The 13703-nt window shown below is 41.5% G+C and overlaps 1 protein-coding gene across 1 annotated transcript in view; it reads right to left on the reverse strand.

Annotated features, from left to right (window-relative positions):
• The window catches only part of PDS5B (PDS5 cohesin associated factor B), an 890287-nt gene that overhangs the window by 722435 nt on the left and 154149 nt on the right, over positions 1-13703 (reverse strand). The window contains exon 5 of the mRNA XM_053708457.1: positions 10764-10861. Within this exon, the coding sequence (XP_053564432.1) occupies positions 10764-10861 (98 nt within the window). The remainder of the gene's footprint in view (positions 1-10763; positions 10862-13703) is intronic.

Raw genomic sequence — 13703 nt, forward strand, 5'->3', positions numbered from 1 at the left:
TGCCCAGCTATTTCACATTACATTAACTGTAATTTCCATAGTACATTACGCTCATTTTATTCATTTATACTTACCTATATTCTAAATGTACTATAACATATGGTTCCTGGTGTGTGCTGGGTACAATGCGCGCTAGGTACAATGCGCGCTAGGTACAATGCGCGCTAGGTACAATGCGCGCTAGGTACAATGCGCGCTAGGTACAATGCGCGCTAGGTACAATGCGCGCTAGGTACAATGCGCGCTAGGTCCAATGCGCGCTAGGTCCAATGCGCGCTAGGTCCAATGCGCGCTAGGTCCAATGCGCGCTAGGTCCAATGCGCGCTAGGTCCAATGCGCGCTAGGTCCAATGCGCGCTAGGTCCAATGCGTGCTAGGTCCAATGCGTGCTAGGTCCAATGCGTGCTAGGTCCAATGCGTGCTAGGTCCAATGCGTGCTAGGTCCAATGTGTGCTAGGTCCAATGTATGCTAGGTACGGCATGGGCTAGGTACAGTTTGAACGAAGTACCGTGGGTGCTAGGTACAGTGTGTGTGCTAGGTGCAGAGCGCATTAGATGCAATGAGTGCTGGCTACGGTGAATTCTTGGTTCGTTGTGTGCTGGGTACTGCGTGTGCTAGGCTAGGTGGGTGCCGGGTGCTGTGTGTGCTGAGCATTGTGTGTGCTGGGTACAGTAGGCTCCAGGTTCTATGCGTGTTGGGTACAATGGGTGCTAGGTATGAGGTGTGCCAGGTATAGGGTATGCTGGGTATAATTCAGGTTAAGTACAGTGTGTGCTAGGTATATTATGTGCTGGGAACTGTGCGCGCTGGGTATGGTTTATGCTAAATACAATGAGTGAAGTACAATGAATGTGTGCTGGATACGGCATGTGCTAGGTGCAATGAGGGTCAGGTGTAGTGGGTGTTAAGCTCAATAAGTGCTGAGTAGAGTATATACTAGACACAGGGTGCATGTTACTTGTCTCTGGATTTAAATCTAACCTATAATTATCACCACTCCCCCCCCCCTTATTTCTAGAGCCCACACTAGGGTTCCACCTTGGTGAATTATTTTCACCACATATCCCTGCAATTTATTTGTGATATATCAATGTTTGAACAGTTATTGCAACCGGACCTGCGTGTCCGATCCTTTTGTTTGTGTATGTCTGAACAGGGGACCTGTGTGTCCCCAAGTGTTAACTTTCTCTGCAATTTATCTACGATATATCAATGTTTGAACAGCTATTGCAACCGGACCTGCGTGTCCAATCCTTTTGTTTGTGAATGCTAGATCAGGGGTCCTGCGAGTCCCCAAATGTTACCTCTTATTCTAAAACCAAATAAAAATTCATTTAAAAAAAAAAAAAAAAAAAAAAACTACAAACTAACACCACATTCCCTTTACACTCCCGTGGAGATGCTACTTGTTAGAGCGGCAAAGAGAATGACTGGGGGGGGCGGAGCCTGAGGGGAGCTATATGGACAGCTCTGCTGTGTGCTCTCTTTGCCACTTCCTGTAGGGATTGAGAATATCCCACAAGTAAGGATGAATCCGTGGACTGGATACACCAATGTAAGAGAAAAGTGCATCGGTTTGCACAGTTTAAATGACTTTTAAATCGAAACATCTTCATTGAAAAAATGAACTTTTAAAACCGGAACATTTTGATGAACATTTCATTTGACAATCTGTTACAATAACATCAAGGTGGAATCATTTTAAAAACATTTTCTGTTTTTGTTTTTATATCCAATATTATATAAGGTGGATTAAGGTAATACACATTACATAGTTATATATCCACAATTGCAGGAGTGAGATTTAATTGTATTGATACTTTATTAGGTTAAGTAGAAATTTCTACTATAGTAATTATCTGTTACCTATATAAATTACACAGGGAGACGTCCCTTATTTAAATATTATTTATATTTTTTGTCTCTGATTTTAAGTGAATAGTTCTCTGCCTTTGTTTTTTAAAACTGTTTTATCAATTGTTTGGAGAAATAGCAATAATTTGTATGCTATTTTTGGATTCTTTAACCTTATTCCAGTTCTGATTGGGTCTCCAGACTGACTTAGATTGGGTAAAATTCCCTTCCTGCTTTGAGGAAGAAGAAGAAGCGGGGGGTCCTCCTTTAAAGTTCCGAAAGGAACGAAAATTATTCTGTTTACCCCTCATTTTAACCGACTTATCCTGAGGTAGGGCATGGCCTTTACCTCCTGTAATATCAGAAATGATTTCCTTCAATTCTGGCCCGAAAAGGGTCTTACCTTTAAAGGGAATAGCTAAAAGCTTATGTTTTGATGACACATCAGCAGACCAAGATTTGAGCCACAATGCTCTACATGCTAAAATAGCAAATCCTGCATTCTTTGCCGCTAATTTAGCAATTTGAAAAGCGGCATCAGTAATAAAAGAATTAGCTAGCTTGAGAGCCTTAATTCTATCTAAGATGTCATCTAATGGAGTCTCAACCTTAAGAAACTCTTCTAGAGCCTCAAACCAAAAAGCTGCTGCAGTAGTTACTGGAACAATGCAAGCTGTAGGTTGTAAAAGAAACCCCTGATTAACAAATAATTTCTTTAGTAGACCCTCTAATTTCTTATCCATAGGGTCTTTGAAAGCACAACTATCCTCAATGGGTATAGTAGTACGCTTAGCTAGGGTAGATATAGCTCCCTCTACCTTAGGGACCGTTTGCCATGAGTCCCGAATGTATATGATATGGGAAACATTTTCTTAAAATTAGGAGGGGGAGAAAACGGTATACCTGGTCTATCCTATTCCTTTCTAATAATTTCCGAAATTCTCTTAGGAACCGGAGAAACGTCAGTGTAAGTAGGTACTTCCAAATATTTATCCATTTTACACAATTTCTCAGGAGGAATCACAATAGGGTCACAATCATCCAGAGTCGCTAAAACCTCCCTAAGTAACAGGCGGAGGTAATCAAGCTTATAATTTAAATGACAGTGTCCGAATCTGTCTGAGGTAAAACATTCCCTGAATCTGAAATTTCACCCTCAGACAGTAATTCCCTGATCCCCAACTCAGAGCACTGTGAGGGAACATCGGAAATAGCTAATAAAGCATCAGAGGATTCAGTATTTACATTAATACCTGACCTACTGCATTTATCCTGCAACACTGGTAATTTAGACAATACCTCTGTAAGGGTAGTTGACATAACTGCAGCCATCGCAGAGTAAAATAATTAGAGGCACTAGAAGTACATGGCGTCGCTTGTGTGGGCGTTGAAGGTTGACACACTTGGGGAGAATTGGATGGCATATCCTGATTCTCTTCAGACTGAGAATCATCCTTAGGCACACTTTCCTGACCTAATATATAGTCTTTACGATGTAAGGCTCTTTCAGTACATGAGTTACACAATGTTAGAGGGGGTTGCACAATAGCTTCTAAACACATAGAACAATGAGAATCCTCAATGTCAGACATGTTGAACAGACTAGTGATAACCACAAAAGTCGTTTAAACACTTATTTATTGCATAAAATAAACTTTAGAAAAAACGTGTACTGCGCCTTTAAGAAAAGAAAAAGAACAATTTTTCCAAAATGCTCAAAAAACGTTAAATTATCTCAAAATTTAACCTAAGATCGTTGGCTTATCAAAAAATTACTGCACCCTGAAGCAAGGGCAGAAAATAAGGCTCTAAAGTACTTATATCAATAATTAGTCATTTTATAGACAAAAATACCCACTGCACCTCGCCACAGCCTACCTGCCCCCAGGGTACTTAGAAATAACTTTCCAATACTTCAGACCAGCTTGCGCAGTCCAGGAGCCACCGGAGTTACTGCTTGCTGCTGCCTAGCCTGAAGGAAGTGCGCATCTGAGCTAGCGAAAATAGGCCACGCCCTTGAGGTCAATGCCGAAGTAGGCCCAAACACAACCGCATGGAAAGCGGTTTCACACCTAAGTTTAAACAGCTAATGCCTACAACCCCTCAAATGCACCAATAAACAAAACATATGCATGACAGAAATAAAAACGTTATATATCGTTTTTCTTTGAATGCCCATAGTGTCACACAATGCCCATAAGTCAACCATTAAATAAAATCAGGGACTCCAGTAATACCCTTTATATAAAATAGGAATACTGCTTACCCCATTCCCATACAGGGAAATAAATGCCAGCCATTTCTGATATATCAAGTCTCCTCAGAATAAAAAAGGCTGCACATACCTTAATGCTGCTTGTAGCATGAAACCGGTCTCCACACTGAAGATGTCTCATGGTTACCTTCAGAAGTCTTGTGGGAACCAGCATTGATCTTAGTTACAACTGCTAAGATCATCAACCTCAGGGCAGAAATCTTCTTCCATATCCCCCTGAGGAAAATAGTACTCACCGGTACCATTTAAAATAAACTTCTTGATTGAAGAAACTAAACTAACACCTCACTTTACCATGTCTTCCTAGATGACGACTGGAGGTGGAGGGGAAGGGAGGGGCTATATATACAGCTCTGTTGTGGTGCTCTTTGCCACTTCCTGTTAGCAGGGGGTTAATATCCCACAAGGATGAAATCCGTGGACTCGTCATATCTTTGTAAAAGAAACAAGATCTTCTATTTAAAATGCAAAAACCTTAAAAATCAAAACCTCATACATTTTATACTCTGCAGACGGTAAAAAAACATAATTTATGCTTACCTGATAAATTCCTTTCTTCTGTAGTGTGATCAGTCCACGGGTCATCATTACTTCTGGGATATTACTCCTCCCCAACAGGAAGTGCAAGAGGATTCACCCAGCAGAGCTGCATATAGCTCCTTCCCTCTACGTCACTCCCAGTCATTCGACCAAGGACCAACGAGAAAGGAAAAGCCAAGGGTGAAGTGGTGACTGGAGTATAAATTAAAAAATATTTACCTGCCTTAAAAACAGGGCGGGCCGTGGACTGATCACACTACAGAAGAAAGGAATTTATCAGGTAAGCATAAATTATGTTTTCTTCTGTTAAGTGTGATCAGTCCACGGGTCATCATTACTTCTGGGATACCAATACCAAAGCAAAAGTACACGGATGACGGGAGGGATAGGCAGGCTCTTTATACAGAAGGAACCACTGCCTGAAGAACCTTTCTCCCAAAAATAGCCTCCGAAGAAGCAAAAGTGTCAAATTTGTAAAATTTGGAAAAAGTATGAAGCGAAGACCAAGTTGCAGCCTTGCAAATCTGTTCAACAGAGGCCTCATTCTTGAAGGCCCAAGTGGAAGCCACAGCTCTAGTAGAATGAGCTGTAATTCTTTCAGGAGGCTGCTGTCCAGCAGTCTCATAAGCTAAACGAATTATGCTACGAAGCCAAAAAGAAAGAGGTAGCGGAAGCTTTTTGACCTCTCCTCTGCCCAGAGTAAATGACAGAGAAGACGTTTGTCGAAATTCCTTAGTTGCCTGTAAGTAAAATTTTAGAGCACGGACTACATCCAGGTTGTGCAGTAGACGTTCCTTCTTTGAAGAAGGATTTGGGCATAAAGAAGGAACAACAATCTCTTGATTGATATTCCTGTTAGTAACTACCTTAGGTAAGAACCCAGGTTTAGTACGCAGGACTACCTTATCCGAATGAAAAATCAAATAAGGAGAATCACAATGTAAGGCTGATAATTCAGAGACTCTTCGAGCCGAGGAAATAGCCATTAAAAATAGAACTTTCCAAGATAACAACTTTATATCAATGGAATGAAGGGGTTCAAACGGAACGCCCTGTAAAACATTAAGAACAAGGTTTAAACTCCATGGTGGAGCAACAGTTTTAAACACAGGCTTAATTCTGGCCAAAGCCTGACAAAAAGCCTGGACGTCAGGAACTTCTGACAGACGTTTGTGTAACAGAATGGACAGAGCTGAGATCTGTCCCTTTAAAGAACTAGCAGATAAACCCTTTTCTAAACCTTCTTGTAGAAAAGACAATATCCTAGGAATCCTAACCTTACTCCAAGAGTAACCTTTGGATTCACACCAATATAGGTATTTACGCCATATCTTATGGTAAATCTTTCTGGTAACAGGTTTCCTAGCCTGTATTAAGGTATCAATAACTGACTCAGAAAATCCACGTCTTGATAAAATCAAGCGTTCAATTTCCAAGCAGTCAGCTTCAGAGAAGTTAGATTTTGATGTTTGAAGGGACCCTGTATCAGAAGGTCCTGTTTCAGAGGTAGAGACCAAGGTGGACAGGATGACATGTCCACCAGGTCTGCATACCAAGTCCTGCGTGGCCACGCAGGTGCTATTAGAATCACTGATGCTCTCTCTTGTTTGATTCTGGCAATCAATCGAGGAAGCAACAGGAAGGGTGGAAACACGTAAGCCATCCTGAAGTCCCAAGGTGCTGTCAGAGCATCTATCAGGACTGCTCCTGGATCCCTGGATCTGGACCCGTAACGAGGAAGCTTGGCGTTCTGTCGAGACGCCATGAGATCTATCTCTGGTTTGCCCCAACGTCGAAGTATTTGGGCAAAGACCTCCGGATGAAGTTCCCACTCCCCCGGATGAAAAGTCTGACGACTTAAGAAATCCGCCTCCCAGTTCTCCACTCCCGGGATTTGGATTGCTGACAGGTGGCAAGAGTGAGACTCTGCCCAGCAAATTATCTTTGATACTTCCATCATAGCTAGGGAGCTTCTTGTCCCTCCCTGATGGTTGATGTAAGCTACAGTCGTGATGTTGTCCGACTGAAACCTGATGAACCCCCGAGTTGTCAACTGGGGCCAAGCCAGGAGGGCATTGAGAACTGCTCTCAATTCCAGAATGTTTATTGGCAGGAGACTCTCCTCCTGACTCCATTGTCCCTGAGCCTTCAGAGAATTCCAGACGGCACCCCAACCTAGAAGGCTGGCGTCTGTTGTTACAATTGTCCAGTCTGGTCTGCTGAATGGCATCCCCCTGGACAGATGTGGCCGAGAAAGCCACCATAGAAGAGAATTTCTGGTCTCTTGATCCAGATTCAGAGAAGGGGACAAGTCTGAGTAATCCCCATTCCACTGACTTAGCATGCACAGTTGCAGTGGTCTGAGGTGTAAGCGTGCAAAGGGTACTATGTCCATTGCCGCTACCATTAAGCCGATTACCTCCATGCATTGAGCCACTGACGGGTGTTGAATGGAATGAAGGGTGCGGCAAGCACTTTGAAGTCTTGTTAGCCTGTCCTCTGTCAGGTAAATCTTCATTTCTACAGAATCTATAAGAGTCCCCAGGAAGGGAACTCTTGTGAGTGGAACGAGTGAACTTTTCTTTTCGTTCACCTTCCATCCATGTGACCTTAGAAATGCCAGCACTAACTCTGTATGAGACTTGGCAGTTTGAAAGCTTGAAGCTTGTATCAGAATGTCGTCTAGGTATGGAGCTACCGAGATTCCCCGCGGTCTTAGTACCGCCAGAAGAGCACCCAGAACCTTTGTGAAGATTCTTGGAGCTGTAGCCAATCCGAATGGAAGAGCCACAAACTGGTAATGCCTGTCTAGGAAGGCAAACCTTAGGTACCGATAATGATCTTTGTGAATCGGTATGTGAAGGTAAGCATCTTTTAAATCTACAGTGGTCATGTATTGACCCTCTTGGATCATAGGTAAAATTGTCCGAATAGTCTCCATCTTGAACGATGGAACTCTTAGGAATTTGTTTAGAATCTTTAAGTCCAGGATTGGTCTGAAAGTTCCCTCTTTTTTGGGAACCACAAACAGATTTGAGTAAAACCCCTGTCCCTGTTCCGATCGTGGAACTGGATGGATTACTCCCATTAACAAGAGCTCTTGTACGCAGCGTAGAAACGCCTCTTTCTTTGTCTGGATTGTTGACAATCTTGACAGATGAAATCTCTCTCTTGGAGGAGAGTATTTGAAGTCCAGAAGGTATCCCTGAGATATTATCTCTAGCGCCCAGGGATCCTGAACATCTCTTGCCCAAGCCTGGGCGAAGAGAGAAAGTCTGCCCCCCACTAGATCCGATCCCGGATCGGGGGCCCTCAATTCATGCTGTTTTAGGGGCAGCAGCAGGTTTCCTAGTCTGCTTGCCCTTGTTCCAGGACTGGTTAGGTTTCCAGCCTTGTCTGTAGCGAGCAACAGCTCCTTCCTGTTTTGGTGCAGAGGAAGTTGATGCTGCTCCTGCTTTGAAATTACGAAAGGAACGAAAATTAGACTGTCTAGTCTTGGCTTTGGCTTTGTCCTGAGGCAGGGCATGGCCTTTACCTCCTGTAATGTCAGCGATAATCTCTTTCAACCCGGGCCCGAATAAGGTCTGCCCTTTGAAAGGTATATTAAGCAATTTAGACTTAGAAGTAACATCAGCTGACCAGGATTTTAGCCACAGCGCCCTGCGTGCCTGAATGGCGAATCCTGAATTCTTCGCCGTAAGTTTAGTAAGATGTACTACGGCCTCCGAAATGAATGAATTAGCTAGTTTAAGGACTTTAAGCCTGTCCGTAATGTCGTCCAGAGTAGCTGAACCAATGTTCTCTTCCAGAGACTCAATCCAGAATGCCGCTGCAGCCGTGATCGGCGCAATGCATGCAAGGGGTTGCAATATAAAACCTTGTTGAACAAACATTTTCTTAAGGTAACCCTCTAATTTTTTATCCATTGGATCTGAAAAAGCACAGCTATCCTCCACCGGGATAGTGGTACGCTTAGCTAAGGTAGAAACTGCTCCCTCCACCTTAGGGACCGTTTGCCATAAGTCCCTTGTGGTGGCGTCTATTGGAAACATTTTTCTAAATATCGGAGGGGGTGAGAACGGCACACCGGGTCTATCCCACTCCTTAGTAACAATTTCAGTAAGTCTCTTAGGTATAGGAAAAACCTCAGTACTCGTCGGTACCGCAAAATATTTATCCAACCTACACATTTTCTCTGGTATTGCAACTGTGTTACAATCATTCAGAGCCGCTAACACCTCCCCTAGTAATACACGGAGGTTTTCCAGTTTAAATTTAAAATTTGAAATATCTGAATCCAGTCTGTTTGGATCAGAACCGTCACCCACAGAATGAAGTTCTCCGTCCTCATGTTCTGCCACCTGTGACGCAGTGTCTGACATGGCCCTAATATTATCAGCGCACTCTGTTCTCACCCCAGAGTGATCACGCTTACCTCTTAGTTCTGGTAATTTAGCCAAAACCTCAGTCATAACAGTAGCCATATCCTGTAATGTGATTTGTAATGGCCGCCCAGATGTACTCGGCGCTACAATATCACGCACCTCCCTCTGAGCGGGAGATGTAGGTACTGACACGTGAGGCGAGTTAGTCGGCATAACTCTCCCCTCGTTGTTTGGTGAAATTTGTTCAATTTGTAAAGATTGACTTTTATTTAAAGTAGCATCAATACAGTTAGTACATAAATTTCTATTGGGCTCCACTTTGGCATTGCAACAAATGACACAGGTATCATCCTCTGAATCAGACATGTTTAACACACTAGCAAATAAACTTGCAACTTGGAAATACAATTCAATTAGAATAATATTAAAACGTACTGTGCCTTTAAGAAGCACAGAAGATCTATGACAGTTTAAAATTAATAAATTGAAACAGTTATAGCCTCAATCCTTGTAAACAACACAACTTTAGCAAAGGTTTAATCCCATTAGCAAAGATAACAAATTCTGAAAGCAGGAAACAAATTACAGAATAAACGTTTTTTATCTCAGTCAAACTATAATTCTCACAGCTCTGCTGAGAGAAATTACCTCCCTCAAAATAAGTTTTGAAGACCCCTGAGCTCTGTAGAGATGAACCGGATCATGCAGGGAATACAATGAGTTGCTGACTGAAATATTTGATGCATAGTAAAAGCGCCAAAAAACGGCCCCTCCCCCTCACACACAGCAGTGAGGGAGAACAGAAACTGTCAGAAAAACAGATTAAGCAACTGCCAAGTGGAAAAATAGTGCCCAAACATTTATTCACACAGTACCTCAGCAAATGAAAACGATTTTACATTCCAGCAAAAACGTTAAACATAATCTCTAGTTATTAAACAGCTTTATGTATTTCTTACAGTGTAATTCTAGTGAAGTACCATTCCCCAGAATACTGAAGTGTAAAGTATACATACATGACATTATATCGGTATGGCAGGATTTTCTCATCAATTCCATTGTCAGAAAATAAAAACTGCTACATACCTCTATGCAGATTCATCTGCCCGCTGTCCCCTGATCTGAAGTTTACCTCACTCCTCAGATGGCCGAGAACAGCAATATGATCTTAACTACTCTGGCTAAAATCATAGCAAAACTCTGGTAGATTCTTCTTCAAACTCTGCCAGAGAGGTAATAACACACTCCGGTGCTATTTTAAAATAACAAACTTTTGATTGAAGATATAAAACTAAGTATAATCACCATAGTCCTCTCACACATCCTATCTAGTCGTTGGGTGCAAGAGAATGACTGGGAGTGACGTAGAGGGGAGGAGCTATATGCAGCTCTGCTGGGTGAATCCTCTTGCATTTCCTGTTGGGGAGGAGTAATATCCCAGAAGTAATGATGACCCGTGGACTAATCACACTTAACAGAAGAAAAAAGTAATTGTAAACACATTAAGGGAAAGTATACTGTCCCTTTAAAAAGTATTACTACTTTCTAAAATGTATTTTACTATTTACTAAAATGATGTTCACTACTAACAGGCTCTTCTTAAAAATTAGGTGCTGAATAGGAGGGAAATATCTTCTTTAGAATTTAAATGTCCAAATAAACCAACTGCATATAAAACACACCGAAATTGCTAATTAAAATATACTTACTTAATAACAGAGAATAATGTTCTGTAGAGCTGAGTAAAAATTTCATTACTGTCTTCTAATTCAAAGCATATGTTGTACGACTTTACCCATGCAATATTCTGTATGTGTAGAAACAAAAAAATAAAAATATCACAATGTACAGAAAAATTAGACCCAGTATAACTAGAGTGTCCAAAATGCATCTAGATAGACCACACTTGATTCTCCCTCTAACTCACAGAACTGGTGAGCACATTTTAAATACATTTAATCAACATAAGACTTAAAGTGATTGTAAAGTATAAAGAATTAAAACCCAGTATCTAAAAAAAGGGGCACTTAAACTCATTAAACTTTACAAACATGCTTTTAAAAAAATAAAATTAACATTTTGTTAGCGTAAACAGACCGCCGATCCTCTGCCCTCTTCTGCGACTGTTTTTTGCATATCAAAGACGAACCCGGAGAAGAGGGCAGAGGATTGACGGTTTACCCTAACAAAATCGTAAGTATTTTTTTAAAAAAGCATGTGGACTTTAATTCTTTAAAGGGACAGTAAACCTTAAAAATAATGTTATATAATTCTGCACATAGTGCAGAATTATATAACATTATTTAAGTGCTATAGTTCTAAAAACCTTTTTTACCTTTTAATATGTAAAATTTATGGCGCTTTTACAGACCCGCTCTCTGCTCTCTGCTGAGCGGGTCTGTAATATTTAGTCAGCGCATCAGGCCAGCTGTATAGTCACAGCCCGGCCCGACCGCGCCATAGCACTAAGTGCAGCTCGCTCCTGTCACAGGAGCGAGCTGCACTTAGTCTTATGGCGCGGTCGGGCCGGGCTGTGACTATACAGCTGGCCCGATGCGCTGACTAAATATTACAGACTCGCTCAGCAGAGAGCGGGTCTGTAAAAGCGCCATAAATTTTACATAAATAATGTTATATAATTCTGCACTATGTGCAGAATTATATAACATTAATTTTAAGGTTTACTGTCCCTTTAAACTTTACAATCACTTTAAAATGAACAGTATGCACATTTTTAAATAGAAAAAAACATAAACCTCCTTTTTACATGCAAAGACAGAAAGAAAAAACAAAATGTATACTTACCTGATAAATGTATTTAATTCCGGATATGGTCCATTGCTTGAGTAATTACTGTTGGGAATATCAATCCTGGACAGCAGGAGGCGGCAAAGAGCACTACAGTTAGACTGCTAAGTATCACTTCCTTACCCCCAACCCCCAGTCAGTCGACAGAAGGGAAATGGAGAAAAAGGAGTAATACAAGGTGTAGAGGTGCCTGAGGTTATAGTCAAAAGAACAACGGTCTTAAAAGAAGGGTGGGGCCGTGGACTCACCATATCAGGAAATAAAGAAATTTATCAGGTAAGCATACATTTTGTTTTTCTTTCCTAAGATATGGTGAGTCCACGGCTTGAGTATTTACTGTTGGGAACCAATACCAAAGCTAGAGGACACTGATAAATAGGGAGGGAAAAGACAGGCAGTCCTAAACAGAAGGCACCACCGCTTGAAGAACCCTTCTCCCAAAAGAAGCCTCAGCCGAGGCAAAAGTATCAAATTTGTAAAAAGTATGTAGAGAAGACCAAGTTGCAGCCTTGCAAATTGGTTCCACAGAAGCCTCATTTGTTGAATGCCCAAGAATAAAAAAACAACTCTTGTGGAATGAGCCGTAATTCTCTCAGGAGGCTGCTGTCCAGCAGTCTCATAAGCTAAACAAATTACACTTCGTAACCAAAAAGAAAGAGTAGTAGCAGTAACTTTCTGACCTTTACATTTCCCAGAGAAACAGACAAAGAGGGGAGAGGACTGGTGAAAATCCTTAGTCGTCTGTAAGTAGAAAAAATAAGAGCACGTACAACATCCAAATCGTGTAACAAACGTTCTTTGGAAGGAGGAGGATTAGGACGCAGAGGGAACAATCTCCTGATTGATATTTCTATTAGAAACAACCTTAGGAAGGAAACCTAACTTAGTATGAAGAACCGCCTTATCGGCATGAAAAAGTAAATTTATGTTTACCTGATAAATTAATTTCTTCTATGGTACGACGAGTCCACGGATTCATCCTTTACTTGTGGGATATTATCCTCCTGCTAACAGGAAGTGGCAAAGAGCACCACAGCAGAGCTGTCTATATAGCTCCTCCCTTAGCTCCACCCTCCAGTCATTTGACCGAAGGTACAGGAAGAAAAAGGAGAAACTAAAAGGTGCAGAGGTGACTGAAGTTTAAAATAAAAAAATATAATCTGTGTTAAAATGACAGGGCAGGCCGTGGACGACTCGTACCATAGAAGAAATTAATTTATCAGGTAAGCATAAATTTACTTTTCTTCTATAAGGTACGACGAGTCCACAGATTCATCCTTTACTTGTGGGATACAATACCAAAGCTACAGGACACGGATGAACGGGAGGGACAAGACAGATGGTTAAACAGAAGGCACCACTGCTTGAAGAACTTTTCTCCCAAAAATAGCCTCCGAAGAAGCAAAAGTACCATATTTGTAAAATTTGGAAAAGGTATGAAGCAGCAAAGTCGCAGCCTTACAAATCTGTTCAACAGAAGCATCATTTTTAAAAGCCCATGTGGAAGCCACCGCTCTAGTAGAGTGAGCTGTAATCCTTTCAGGAAGCTGCTCTCCAGCAGTCTTGTATGCCAAACGGATGATGCTTTTCAGCCAAAAAGAAAGAGGTAGCCGTAGCTTTTTGACCTCTACGTTTTCCAGAATAGACAACAAACAAAGAAGATGTTTGACGGAAATCCTTGGTTGCTTGCAAGTAAAACTTCAAAGCACGAACCACGTCCAAATTGTGCAACAGACGCTACTTCATAGAGGAAGGATTAGGACATAGAGAAGGAACAACAATTTCCTGATTGATATTCCTATTAGTAACAACCTTAGGAAGGAATCCAGGTTTGGTACGCA

The sequence above is a fragment of the Bombina bombina genome, chromosome 3 (assembly GCF_027579735.1).
Source record: "Bombina bombina isolate aBomBom1 chromosome 3, aBomBom1.pri, whole genome shotgun sequence".
Lineage (NCBI taxonomy): Eukaryota > Metazoa > Chordata > Amphibia > Anura > Bombinatoridae > Bombina > Bombina bombina.